The sequence below is a fragment of the Sinocyclocheilus grahami genome, unplaced genomic scaffold (assembly GCF_001515645.1).
Source record: "Sinocyclocheilus grahami isolate Dianchi unplaced genomic scaffold, SAMN03320097.WGS_v1.1 scaffold24.1, whole genome shotgun sequence".
Taxonomy (NCBI): domain Eukaryota; kingdom Metazoa; phylum Chordata; class Actinopteri; order Cypriniformes; family Cyprinidae; genus Sinocyclocheilus; species Sinocyclocheilus grahami.
The window spans coordinates 1,340,467-1,355,845 of NW_015505203.1; the positions used below are offsets into that span (position 1 = coordinate 1,340,467).

Below are 15,379 nucleotides of genomic sequence, written 5' to 3' on the forward strand. Positions count from 1 at the left end.
CACACACACACACACACACACACACACACACACACACAAACACACACAGAGATGCATCACTATTACAGTACATTTGCAAATCTGGGTAAATGCTATAATTTTTGTGGTGCTCATATTAAATCACTATGGCAAACACTGCCCTTTTCTATTGTAATCAATACATCTCCAGCACTGCGGTGACATTATTTAGTGTACATCTCTGTGTGTTTGTTTGTGTGTGCAAAAAAAGAGACTAGCTGATAGAGAGAAAAAGGAAGAGGTTCAGGCACACAATTGTACACTATACAGGATTTCTGGGGGTCCTGAGCGAGGCGTAAGAGAATTACATTGTTACGCATGGAGACAGTGACTAACTTCAAGGTTCAAGAGTCACTATGATGATGGTTTGGACCAACAAGCAACTTCAGTTATATGGATAGAGTATCATCATGGGAACGTTCATCCAGAGAGACACTTCCTTTCATCTTAACAAGGAGAAGATCAGGGGTCAGCAGTTCCAGAGTTCAGAGTACACTCATGATAGCGTGTGGGTGTGTGTGTGTGTGTGTGTGTGTGTGTGTGTGAATAGAGGACTCATTCCTTCACCTGGACTTCTGTAATGGACTTTGGTGACAGACATAGAAGAACTACTAAAGACCATGTGAAAGATGAAGGTACAGCTGAATGCAGATCTTGCTGCTCAGGGCATGTTTATATGTAACAGACCTTAAGGGCCCTAATACACACACACAAGCACACATTCTCACCTTAAGATCTCGGTGTACAATACACTTCTGATGGCAATACTGCACAGCTGAGACAATCTAGAGAGATACAGAGAGAAGGTGTGTTGAGTAATCAGGAGAGTAGGTGAAGTAATTTTGGCTGCTCAAGGGAGTTGTCGCTCTTTGATTGAGCTTTTCTATCAGTAATTAAGCCATCATACACACACATGAACACAGCAGAGTTAATGAGCACATACACACACGTTCGTACTAGCAAAAAAGGACCACTTGGCACCACCTGTCACAAACCACTATTATTGATTGTTTAAAACAGTATATGCTAACCAAGGCTCCATTTATTAGATCATATATACAATAAAAACAGTTTTATTGTAAAATATTACAATTAAAATTCTGTACAGATGTCAGATGTTCTTGCTTCCATTAAAACACACAATTCTGTTTGGATCATTCTTACATCATCCTGCAGAACATGATCGTCAGCTTTTATGTTAATTCATGTAAATTTATATTATATACTAATAATACTAATATATACTAATAACTACTGCACTCAAACTGATGATATGATCAGTAATTAAAAGTTATAATAGAAAAATGGAAGCATTTTCACTTAGACCTCATTGTACGTACATGTGAGCTTTGACACTGAAGCATGACTCACTCACACGCACTCGCACTGACCTGTCTAAACTTGGCACGCGCTTCCTTTTCTTTCATCCTCCCGTGAGCAACAAGGTAATCAAAAACCTCTCCTTGGAAATGGAAGAGGGGAACATTGCAATAAGAGTAGAAAATGACAGAGAAAGACAAGAGGTACAGAAGAAGTGGTACAAGTAGAGGAGAAGAACAGACAGATCAGGCAAAGGAGAAAGGAAGATGGGAGAATTCATGACATTATTTAAAATGCAGTGTCCTGATTTTTAGGTCTTGACATGATTGACAGCTGGCAGTTCTAGTCTTTCAGCCCACTCACCTCCACTGGCATATTCCATGACTAAATACAGCGTCTTGTCTGTCTCAATCACCTCAAATAACTTCACTGGTGGAGAAAAAGAGATGATCACAAATCAAAACATGTAAGAGACTATTCACACCAAATTTGAATTTTAGGCACATTCCAAACAAGAATTAACAAGAAATGACACATCTCTGTGAAATCGTTCACATCATTATCTTACTGGCCCAAAATCAATAGAGTTCTACAGGGATGACATTTTTGTAGGTCAAAACCCGAAACAAGTTAACATTTTACTTATGGTTCTATTGTCCTGAAGTAAATTTTTTAAATAGGTTTTTGGTTAATTGGCTGAAATAAGATCTGTGGTTAACACAAGGCAGACATTTTCACATTTTACTTATGACATACAATACATGAGTAAAAACCCCTTGTGATTTTTTTAAAGCTTTTACTTGTCTTGAAAAGAACAGTTGCTAACAAGTGGCTAAACCCACCTACTCTACAGTACAGGTAAACTCATCTACTCACTAGTCCACAGCCTCACTGTGTTTATAATTACTTTTGCAAACTATTCTAACATGGTGTTGTTCATTAATAGCCTACATTTAGCTTTTTACTCCAGCCGATATATTATGTATCTGGGCTTGATAAAGTGCTTATTTCATCACAGTGCTTATTTCCTGGAATAATCTAAAAGCCAATGGAAAAATTATATTTATAGAATATATCCTAAAAAACATGCCATCACTGCAGCACTCTATTAGCAATAGGTGCCTGTGACTGTGTTGCATTTTAGCTTTCGTAGTATACAAACAAATCAACTGTCACATCTGATTTGGAAACTGTGTGAATCTTTTTAATTGTCTGTATTCTGAACAATTCAATGTGGTATAATTTCAGAGAATTGTGAAAATTTGCCATTCGACTATTGAAATAGTTTTACTGCGAAGGTTTTCTATTGAGGTTAACAGTGCAAACAACTGAGGTTGAGAAAAAAAAAATCATATTACTGATGAAGCATATCTACACCTCTAAAGCACAGCATTATTACCAAATGTGATAACACCATATGAGTTTGAAGTATGAAGGAAAGCAGTGGGGATAAATACATCTATTTCTATATGATGAAAGCTACGAAACCCACCATATCTATCTTGAGCAGCTGACAAGATTATAACCAAAGTTTAGCACTAAATATTACGCTTACAAACTGCATTAGAATGAGTCTCCTGAGCTGAGCAGCAGCGACAAGAATTTTTTCTCATGAAAAACATCTCATAAGCAACAATAAAAACCCACAAACTCTAAAGGAAAAAATGCAAATACTACAAATCCAAACAAACAGCATCTAATAAAGAGAGATGCATTAATAAAGTCGAATGATAAAAATAAAAATGAACAGGCTTTAGGAGTCGGTTTTAAAGCTCAGAGCTACGCTATTCATCACAGTCTATTCAACGAAAACAGGCCACTACTGTTTGACATTAATGCAATGAATAAAATACATAATCCCTACTTTGTGTGTGTCGTCATGGAAAAGATCAAGGAGCGTTTCAGATCAATCAGTTGTGATTGTGTGATGTGATACCAGCACAGACACACTCGGCCATTGAACAGAGAGAGAGCAAAGAATCTGAATCAGGACTGAATCCACAGTGCTGCATCCTCAAATGGGGCAGATCTTTCCTTTCATATTTCTGCTCTGTTCTTTTATATTTATGAGCAGAAGCTGAGCGCTAATGAGCTAGCGTTTCCGTCAAGACCACCGTCACAGCACAGGCACACACACACACACACACTTAAACACACAGTTCAATACATCAGCAGTATCTGACGTGTGTGTTGGCTTGAGCGAGTGCATATCAGCACATATCAAACAGTCCATTTCTTCAACGTCTATGACATCAAAGTCTCAGGAATGCCGATTTCACTGATTTCAGCAGACTGGTCTTATCTTGGATCGGACCATTCCGATGATTCATGTCAGACGCTGACTTGAAATATTAAAATAATTGTATTAATTGTGGTGTGGCCAGTTAGACGGGTTCTTTCTAAATCACTCACCAATGTTTGGGTGATTCAGAAACTTCATGATTCTCACTTCTCGGAAGAGCTGCGAAAACACAATAAAAAGAGAAGGTTTGAGAAGATTGTAAGCATTGACAAGGTGCTATTAACCTGATCCTTGTGATAATGCCAGATACATTTAATTGAATGGATAGTTTACAAAAAAGGGTCCCCCACTGACTTCCATAGTATGGAAAAAAATACTATGGAAGTCAATGAGGACCAGCAACTGTTTGGTTACCCACAGTCTTCAAAATGTCGTCTTTTGTGTTCAATGGAATAAAGAAACTCAAATAGGTTTGGAACAACTTGAGGGTGAGTAAATTATTTTTGGGTCAACTGTCCCTTTAAGGGCTCAGGTCAATCTTATTTCAAGCTGGTTTGCTGGTCTCTCAGTCTGGTCAGGGTGGTTTTATAGGGATTTTGAGCAGTTAGTCAAAGAGCTTTAAGCCAGGCTGGCAGACAATCTAAGACCAACAAAATATTTTAGGTTGGTTTTAAACTGTTTTGGTCAGGATTTACTAATAACTTAAAGGTGACATATCATGAAAATCTGACTTTTTCAGGTTTTAAGTGCTATATTCAGGACCCCGGTGCATCTACCAACCAAGGAAACGTGAAAAAGATTAACCCAGTAACTTTGTTTTGGGAAGCCTTTTTCTGCAAGCGTCTGAGAAAATGAGCGCGTCTGATTTCGCTCCCTTGGTGACGTGACAAAGGGATCTCATTATAATATTACCGCCCCTTAATCTGTAAGTTTACACCCACGTCGCCGTTATTGTGCTTTCGCAAGCGACAACGGTGTACTAGTTCTAATGCCATGGCGAAAGTTTGAGCAAAACATGCTAACTGTTCTGTCTTTGGCTGCACAGACGAGCACAGAACACTATTTAGAGTCCCAGCCTCAGAGGAGACAAGCAGTGGATTTATTGATTTATTTACTGTATAATGCTGCTGCCACACAGATCTAAAATAAACATGCGATTTATTTCCCAGCTGTTTACCTTCACAGACATAACCGACTGTTATTTGTAACTCATGTGTGTTTTTAACGTAAACTTGTGTGTGAATGAGAACTTAGTTTAGTACTCACATGCTGTGACAGCCTCTTTCTGTCCGTGTGCTTCGGTTGTGTGCTCTCAGAAAACCGTATCAGAAGTTTAAACTAATATGGTTTAAAACACACGATTTCAGCACGATAAACATGATAATCAGAACCAAAACAAATGTTTTTAGCAGGTACTAGCTGTAATGGCGCTGCTCTATTCTGGAAAAGGGGGCAGGGAGCAGCAGCTCATTTGCATTTAAAGAGACAGGCCCGAAAAACTGCGTATTTCTGCTTCCACTCAAAATAGGCATTTTCAAAATGATATAATAAATGATCTGTGGAGTATTTTGAGCTGAAACTTCACAGACACATTCTGGGGACACCAGAGACTTATATTACATATTGTAAAAAGGGGCATAATATGTCTCCTTTAAGTGATAAACGATGAAAAAACTGTGTCTGAACATTTACTATCATCCGTTTAAATACCGTATTGGCCCGAATATAAGACGACCCCCCTTTTTCCAGATGTAACTTTTGGAAAAAGTCTTTTTAAAAACCAAATCTTGTTTTTTCTCAGTAAAACACATTTTGTCTTCAATTATTTTCATATTGCATATTTTTCCTATTTTCATTTTTGTTTTACAAGTATGGTAAAAACTGGTAAAATGTACCAACAATCACATTTAAAAAAATATACACTTTTTGATATACCATAAAAAAAATAAAACAGGTAGCCCATCTGAATTAGGACATTTAGGCTATCCATCTAATAGTAGCCTACCAAAATCTTATTAACAGTAGAAGTAGAGTTGGTCCCATCAGGCTAATGTGACAGTCACGACTCATGCACCTGTAAGGTTTTCTTTTTCTTTTGTTTTTACTGGCGATCTTTACAACATGCATTTTATTACGTATTTCATGGCACACTCGTTTTATGTGTATTTGGCGCCACCTAGTGTTGTGGGTGTATTATTGACATGTCAAAGTCTAGACCCTGAATATAAGACCACTGCGTTTTTTCAGATGTATTTCCAAGAAAATTCGGGACAATACGGTAATAGATGTAAATTTTCTATTTTTGTACAAACACAGACGTATTGTGGAAATCTGGGATTACATACAATGATGTTTAAATGTTTGAGATAAGTACGTTTTTTTTAAATAATAGTACATCAAGGCTGTATTTGTTTAATCAAAAAATCAAAAACTGTAATATTGTCTATTTTATGTTCATATGTTTAACACTTCAGTTACATGATCCTTAAGAAATCATTCCAAGGTGTTCATTGTAGTACTCAAGAAATCTTTTATCTTATTATTATTAGAAGTTGAAAATGGTTGTTATGCTTAATGAAGTGTGGAGTCTCTGATGAACAAAGTTTGAAGAAAAGCATTCATTTCAAATAGAAATCTATTTGTATGTCTTTTGTATGTCATTTTTGATCAATTTAATGCATCCTTTCTGAATAAAAGTATCTTTCAAAAATCAATTTATTCCAAAAAAAATCTTTCTGACCCCAAAATATCCTACTTGTGAATGGTAGTGTATTAATAGTTTACAGCACATACATTGTTAAATTTTCACTAGCAGCAAGAACAATGCATTAACCTCATTTCTTTAATATCCTCCAGGATTCTGCAGTAGTTACAGCAAAAAGTTCATGGTACATGACCAGCGTATGTATGTGTGCGAGGGGGTAAAGCAGAACCCGTTCATTCCCACGTCAGAGGAAATCCTTCAGCTTCTCTTCCTGTAATTACCCCTTCTGCGCCCTCTCTCCAGACAGATATACAGATAAAGAGAGGAGATCTGCAGACTCACTTTTTGTAGACTAGAAGAGTTGAGTTGTGTCTTGTCTATGATTTTCACTGCTACCTGAGACAAAAGAAACACAAACACATCTTTAAACACCTCTCTCAAACATAAAATTACTTTTTTCAAAAGGATTTACCAGAGTACACTAGAAAGATGACTCTGAATGCTAACTGTGCTTTATCTATATTTGCATGTTTCTGCAAATTCAGGCAACAGAAACATGTCCCAGGGGTTGGTTTTTATTAAAACAGATCAACTTTCAGGTTTCAGCTTCTTTTATTTGTTATACGAAGATCATATTACAATAGGCTTGAACAGTTTTTACAATGCCAGCCTTTCCTTATTTTTGTTACTTGTTGAAATAATCATAAATCATAAGGTTTATATGACTGTCCCACAGTTGTGGCATCATTTTCACCCTAATAAAGTTAACTTAAATTGTTCAGCAAGGAGGAAACAGTATCAGTGAACAACCTGCTTGGGAATGTTGAAACTTGTCAAAAGAATTCAAGAGAAAATCTGTGTATTTGATTACTTCTTCATAGTCTGAATTTAAGCAAAATTCACACATCCAGTCCAATTTGAAATTAGATTTCGCATATCTGGAGCCAGTTGCATGAACACAGACATTATTGTTAAGACTGTGTCTTAAAGGTTCCATGGCATGAAAATTTCACTTTATGAGGTTTTTTAACATTAATATGAACAACGAATAAAGTTAAAAATCATCATATGTGTTCTACTGAAGAAACAAAGTCACCTACATCTTGGGTGCCCTGGGGGTAAGCAGATAAACATCAAATTTTCATTTTTGGGTGAACTATCCCTTCAATTCTATAGAAAAGCACTAAAAGTTTTTCAGTTAGAGTGTTTTCAGATTGTTTATTTTCATATAAAAATACGGCATGCAGTTGCATCAAACAATGGTATAAACATTATTCAATGATGTAAATTGAGATAATCGTAATTAATAATAGCAATTACAATTTCAAGGGAATAATCGACAATTATGATTTTTGTCATAATCGTGCAGCCCTAAGATCCACTAAAAAAAGGTAAGTACTAAGGTAAGATCTAGTTACCTCTTTAGAAGTGAGGACATGTCGGGCCAGTTTAACCTTGGCAAAGTTGCCCTTGCCGATGGTCTTCAGCAGTCTGTAATTTCCTATGTGGGGGTATTCATCCACCGTCGGCACCACATTCCGACTACGTGACACACTGGGACGCCCTCCTCCTTTGGCATCAGAGTGGGTCTGACAGAGAGATAGGATATAGGGATCAAAAAAAATGTTTCAGATGGTCACACTCGGATGACACTCAAATTCAACTACATTCTGCCCCTCTCTCGCTTTCACACACACTCACACATGCAGATAGATCTATCAGACTGATTCACAAGAGGAAAATATGGCTACATTCACACAGCCGTAGAATATTGCTCGGTCATTTTGGCGTGCCAAATACACAGTGATGATCACAACCTCTGACTGACTACCTGATAATTGAGGGGTCAGAACCAGATCAGTGCGTTTGAGTGATATGTGAGGTATGAACAGAACCACAGTTGAAAACTTGTATGCATCATGTCATTGTTGTGCTCTAGAGCACAGAAAGTGTAAAATAAGAAGCACCACTTGGTGTGTGTTAAGTACAATCATCTGACAACTTTTGACTATTGGTAAGAACTTTCTGTAGTTACGGAAGATATGGGTACAGGAGAGTTTACTACCGTTCAAAAGTTCGGGTCAGTAAGGAAATTCATATTTTTAATCAGCAAAGACATAAGTAAAGACATTTATGATGCTGCAAATGATTTCAATTTCGAATAAATGCTGTTATTTTGAACTTTCAATTCATCAAAGAATCCTGAAAAAATGTTGAAAAAATCTTCTCAACTCTCCCGTCCATTACCCCATTACACTGCAGAAACATACAGATCAGATCAGATCAGACTGGATTAGATTACAGTGGATTAGATTAGATTAAATCAAACCGGTCCATCTGCTAAACCTGCAAACACACATACGCACAAATATACTATGTGCTTCTCTACACTTTCCCACTTTCATTCCTTCACAAACATAAGCGTGTTAACATTTACACAAGTAGCATCACACAGCATTTATAATTTTAATCTCTAACTTTACAGAAGTTTCTCCATTTTGTACTCAAGCTAAAGCAGAGCTCATTAAAGAGAAAGTTCAATCATCAAGAGGGACCCAGCCAACTCCATGAGCCCTGTGGTGCAGTGTGTGTGTGTTCACATATCCGGGAGCTGTACTTCATGACAGCTCTGTCTTCAAAGACCAACCGATCAAAGTTCAAAGTCATAAATGTAATGCTTGACGTCAAGTCCAATAAATGGTGCACACTCAGAGGTATGTATTTAAATGAAGACGCTCTTTATTTCTTTACCCGTATCACATGATGCCAATCAGCTCACGAGAAAGGCATGAGAAAAGCTGGCTGAAACAATACAGCAAACCCACACCGTCTGTGTCAGTCTGAATGTGTGTGTTTATAGGTAAGCTGATCCAAGAGCAGTAGCAAAGGTCAGGGCATAGAAAGCTGGAGATTGACAGTGTGCTGACAGGAACTGAGGGGCAAGGACTTAAGGTATTAGAGGGCATGTGTGCAGGTATGGCTGGGGACTCAGATTTTAGACCTTGGTATAGCTTGTGTGTGTGCTTAGTCATGAGAGTGCTGATATATACATAATGCAGAACTGATATCAATACATCACTCATAAACATCAATGAAACACCCCGCTACAATGTCACAATGCACTTTTACAATGGCACTCTCCTTTCTAGATAATCTTTCTTCCTTATCAAGCAGAACTTCACATGAGACCTGCCCCACCGCACATGCAAACATACTGAAAAAACAAGAGTATAAGGAAGTATTATTTACAATTTAAAGCAGTAGTGAAAAGAAATAGTTAAATCTATTTAAAAACAAATCTTTTTCTCAATCTCAATTTTTAATTAGCATGTTCTATGAATTGTTTGTGCTTTTAGCTTAGCAACATACTATCATCAATCTCTACTGGAGTCAAATGTGATTGTTAGTCAAGTCTTTTGTGAGTGTCACATGAGCAACTTGTGTTGCATGCATGAGTGACCCTTAACTGAATTGCTGGACTGGACATATAGAGTTTCAAATCAGTCACTTCAAGGTTCCACTTCAGTTCAAATGCTTCCTTAAAGGGACAGTCCACTCAAAATTTCAAATTCTGTCATCATTTACTTATCAGTACAAACCTTTATGACATATTTTTTTTTCTGTGGAACACCAAAGAAGTTATTTACAAAAACGCTTCAGTGATTTTTGGCCATAAGATCCCAGTCCAATGTTATTTGAAAATCTTCTTTTGCCTTCTATACAGAACAAAGTCAGTCACACAGGTTTAGAACAACATGAGGGTGAGTAAAAAATGACAGAATTCTCACTTTTGAGTGAACTATCCATTTATTCTTTTATCCACGAAATTCCTGTCATTCAAATCACCTCTTGAGGAAAACGAACAACTTCTTGTCGCTTTAAAATGCTGTCAGAATCAACCATCTCTTTCGAAAGTAACTGCTTACGTAGACTGCAGACAGCCCATGAGGATTTAAAACAGAACCAGAGTCTCAAAAGGGCTCATTTTTTGTATCTAGAACTATATCCTTTGGCATCTACCTTACTATTAAAGAATCATCTAGGACGAAGGTCAGTCTGGGTTAAATAAAATTCCCTTTTTTTGCTCTTTTTCTGGGTCTTTCCCTCGCTCCATTTCATCATCTATCTCTCCTTGTAATTACATCCTCCACAGACAGCAGTGAGGATAGGATAATGTTCTCCCTGACAGCATGCTGTCTGTGGCGGAATCTTTTTTAGGTTTACTGGGAGTCCTGCTCACTTCAGCGTTGAACCTTAAATACCACCTTCTCCGGCAGCTCTGAGATCCTGAGTTTAGCTGACACTGGTTCAGCACAGTAGGAAGCTGATCAGACCCAAAAGCTGCTCTAAGTGCTTCACGGCACAGAATTCAGAGACCGGATCTGATGTTTATTGACCTGGTTATGAGTTTCATCACTGATCTTTCAAACTTTTCTCAATGGTCTCTTTAAAAGAAAGATGGATGAGTGAACCAGAGGCAGCAGGATCCTTTTAAACGCAAATGCTGTAGTAGCTGTAAAGCATGCTCTCTTGTTCTGTTTCAAAACACACATGCACTTGCACGCAATCCAGAACGTCTTTAAAGAAGCAGTCAGTTGCTGGGTCGTGATTGATTGCAGCGTTGCCATGGAGATCTGTTGTTCGTCCTCATGCTATCTTCTCTTTTCTTTACCTTTTTAAAGGACAGCTCCCTTTCTTGTATCTCTATCTTTCCATTTCCCCCTTCTTACTTTTCTTCATCCTCTTTCTCACTTGCTGTGGTGAAAAGGAAATTGGGCGTAATATTCCAAGTACAGAGACTGAAGCCCATCTCTGCCTAGAAAAAGAGAAACTCTTTTTCAACACACTCAGATGCGGTCATACACGCCCAGAAAGCGACAGTCACGATGAAGAACTATAAATACTTCACCACCTACACATACACCATCTATCCCTCTCTTTCTCACTTTCACACACACACCAGTGTTTTCTACAAAATTCTTTTGTGTTTTTGTGAACCTCACTCCCATAATTGGTTTTAACTACATACTAAACAAAAGCATAATATATTTGGTCATTTTGTTCATTAAAATGCTAGTTATTAAAACAAAAGTCTTGAATGTCTAACTTTAACTATTCTTTGTAATATAAACATCCAGACAAGTAACACGTCAAACTGAGCAACTATTCTGACTGATTCAGTGATTCGCTAGATGGACCCAAACAGTTAAAGTCACAATGAAACAAAGTCGCGACAAATCTTTTTCTGTATTGTGATGTAACTGATGTAACATCTGAGTGTAACTGATAATCGAAAAAATATATATGGGCGGGCACTTGTACGTTGGTTGTTGATTGGACAACTGATGATGTGATCTCCATTAAATATGCATGTAGTATGGGAACTGAAGATCGGAATTATAATCGTTTTTTGGAGACAGTTATTTGGCCAAGTGTAAATGGAACGGTTTCAACAAATCGAATAGCCATCTGATTTGAGAAAACACACGAGGTGACAAAAGTAAATGGGCCTTTTGAAATGTGGCCATTGCACTCAAAAAAACTAAACAAACAAATAAAATAAAGTGAGCTTACAGTCTATTGTGAGGAGACAGGGTTTAAGTAGACTAAATGATTGGGGAAGTCTGCCATTAAAATATTATAACGTTAGAAGGTCTAGCTACATTTTAAAAATGAAACATAAGATGAATAGTGAATTTTAATTTCTTGCCAACTTTAACTTGTGATTCAATAAATGAACCGATTCATAAGAGTTATTCATATGCTACACTAGTCATGCTGTATGTTTGGTTATGCTTGCAGAAGGCAACAATTATGTAATATAAAACTGCTTTGACCTGTTTTTCAGTTTCAGAAGAGGGTGGAATGAAAAAGAAAAAAGGAAAAAAGGAAAAAAGGTGCTGTGACCAACACTTGACAATACGTTTTCCCGGAGCATTCAATGATGTCACTAAACGGTGATGCCACAACTAAGAGCATCGTTCACTAGTTTCTGCATGGACCTAACTAGCCTAGGCACAGGTTTTCAAGCCCTGGAACAAAATGGGATGCTTTAAGGAAAATGTATAGCCTATGTAAGCAATAGGCCTAAATAAAAATAACAATTTGTTTTCATAAAAAAAAAAAAATAGCGAAATATATCTGGCTTAAATAATTAAGCTAACAGATTTAAAACAGAAGTGTGGCGCACGCTCCATAAACAAGTTTTTTTATGTTTCAGCTGTTTGAACGCGCCGGCACCTCACACGCACACACCCCACATATTCTAGCAATTCAAACTTACATCACAGTCTGTTCATTATCAAAATAAAATACAGTCAACCAAACATATAAAAGGTTACACTGGTCAGTTTAAATAGACCGTAGTATACCGGTCCCCTCTGCTGTTATGCCAAGGACGTTTTTCTTCATGTGAAGAGGATGATCTTTTCCGTCTATATGCGAATGCGTTTAAAGTACAAGCCTAGTTTACATTATAAATAATAGTTTAACATTCAAATACATTACGAATATGGAAACATTTGGATTTGTGCCGAATGAGACGCGAGTAATAACCTCCAAATACATTTAGACAAACCCGCGCTCGCTCCGTCTCGTATATGCACGCACGCATGCACTGTCACGATCTAATGCACTGTAAATGCCGGATTTTTACAAACAAATAGGCCTACCGCAACGCAAAAATTCAAAATCTGACATCTTCCGGAACAGGATCCAGCAGGATCAAATTAAGTACTGGTCATAATACTCACATAATAATGTTTCATGTGAGCAACAGTGTGTTTTGCTGCAGCAGCGCCGATGGAAGCGGTTCACTGAATGCGCAGCACAGCCACACGCGCCACAGTTACGTTTGGGATCATTTTATTTTAAATGCCATAATGTCAGTTGAAAACATTGCAATAGTGTTTTAAAATACAACAACGAGCACCACAAACCATTTAAAGAGACGCATTCAGCGGTCTCCGTGTCAGGATAGGAAACAGTCAACAAAGTAAAATGATCTCAAACGAGCTCTCTTCATTTGATCAAATGATCATAATCACATCTATTCAGTCTACAATCCTGCTAAGTTACTAGCATTTTATTCAGACTAAATCCCCTTTAAATCGGGTGAGAAAGCGGGGTTTTTTTTTTTTGAGTAACTTTTGCACATCCTGTCATGCCGGACTGCAGAGACGCATTTTGCAGCATTAAGGTTAACGATTAATTGATCGTTAATTTAAACGACGATCGATCATGGAAATGATCGAAAATTGACATCCCTACTTCAGATAATGAAAGCACTTTTTGCTTATTGCTTTTAATGTGTTTCTTTGTTCCCTTTTATTACTTTACATTTCCTTGTATGCTTTTAAGCTATATTTAGTTAGTTACAATTGTTTATTATTCATTTGTAATTATTTTAGTAATTATAATTATACAAGTCATTTAATAAGAACACACAAATAATTCTGACATTCAAAGTCGGTAAACGTATTAATTCAAAAGAAAAAAAATGCAGATCAAGAACCGTATTTGAATGGGACCATGATTACAAGACCGGATAGTGAGGTGCCTTAAACATTTAACATCATAAAGCTATAAAATAGTCACGTATGAATTCACCATACAAAACGAAAGCACTAATAAAGACTAAAAAAGGTGCTGAGGTACAAAAAAATCAGTTCACAAAAACAAGCATTGAATGTCTTTTCTCTCACACACACACACACACACACACACACACTCCTACATGACGTCAAGAGCCTGAAATCAAAGTGAAGGCCTCGGCACTCCCTTCAGTCAACTTCAGTTCACACCCATTGCAACTGGAAAGGCCTGTTTATACACACACACAAACACAGCGTTTTAGACTCTGGACTTGATCTCAACACGGTGACTCCATGCTCGCCGTCGTAAAAAATGCAAAGTCGTGTGTAAATGTGAGCCCTGTTCGAGCTGCTGAAGGTCAGGGAGCTAAACAGGGTTTATAGTCCGCTGTGTTCACAGTCTTTTAAGCTCAATCTTCAGCCGCCCAACCTCATGTTCCCAAACACATCCAAACTTTTCACTTTCTGACAGTATTCAAATTCCTCCCCTGAAAGGTAAATCTGGTCTCTTGTTTTTTTTTTTAGCATTATTTCATTTGTTTGGGTGTGGCAGTTTCATAGATATGTCAATGGAAAAGTTAATCTCAGCTCAGAGGATGAGGTGATTGCCATCTTTGAATATTTCCTACAGTATTTCTACTGCCTTTCCTATTCTATATTTTAGACAACTGCCAAAGGAATAGACAAACATTTAATACTGTGACTATGAAAGAATACTAAGATAGTACAATGCAACTTTTAAATAAGAATTAAGAACAACATAGGGGGGGGGGGGTATCAGTATCTCACTGATAGTTTTGTAACCTTCGATTACTACAGCAATACAACAATACTCTCTACTAAATAAAACTACCACATAATGTACAAATGAAATTTGAACATTCATTACTAAAGCAAACAATGTCTAAACGCATGTGTTTGGCACTGTTTAAAACAGGTTGTGGCATGGGCAGGTATGTTGTTGAAGCCCACTTGACTGAATTTATTACGCATGCAGTTGAATTTACTCACCTGTTGCACATTGATTGCAACCAACAGTTACACTGGAACGACGCCTGCAAAGAAGGCTGTGATTTCATGTCTTTGGGCACTTTTACATTCAAGCTTTTTGTGACTTGATCATGAGGTTTGAAGATTGGTGTTTAAAGGCAGCTTTGCCTAATGTGAATAACAGTATGGTTCACTTTTGCTGAAACAAATCCAGTCAGGAAGTGAATCACTACTGATCATCTATGTTTTATGAGAGTGCGCATGTTACCCCAGAAAAATCAATGTGGGATGTCTATGGACAAAGTAAGAAATGCAATTTTTATTAGAGATATGGCCAAAGTTTCTTTAGAGCAAGCCACTTCCCTCTGTGATAATTTTATATGTAGGCAATAGGTAAACAAGTACAGCTTCTATATACTTGTATAGGAAAAGGCTGAAATCTCTAAAACTGTTTGCCAAGATGTTTTAATAACATGTCCAATCAGCAATCAAATCTTCCAACAATGGCATCAC

At 37.3% G+C, this 15,379-nt stretch overlaps 1 protein-coding gene across 9 annotated transcripts in view; it reads right to left on the reverse strand.

Annotated features, from left to right (window-relative positions):
• mark2b (MAP/microtubule affinity-regulating kinase 2b) overlaps positions 1-15,379 on the reverse strand; it is a 50,169-nt gene that overhangs the window by 26,833 nt on the left and 7,957 nt on the right. For all 9 annotated transcript variants that reach the window (XM_016246837.1, XM_016246781.1, XM_016246831.1 and 6 more), the window contains exons 2-7: positions 7,703-7,873; positions 6,627-6,680; positions 3,751-3,799; positions 1,702-1,767; positions 1,410-1,480; positions 747-803 (exon numbers count right to left, since the gene is read on the reverse strand). In XM_016246837.1, the coding sequence (XP_016102323.1) occupies positions 747-803; positions 1,410-1,480; positions 1,702-1,767; positions 3,751-3,799; positions 6,627-6,680; positions 7,703-7,873 (468 nt within the window). The remainder of the gene's footprint in view (positions 1-746; positions 804-1,409; positions 1,481-1,701; positions 1,768-3,750; positions 3,800-6,626; positions 6,681-7,702; positions 7,874-15,379) is intronic.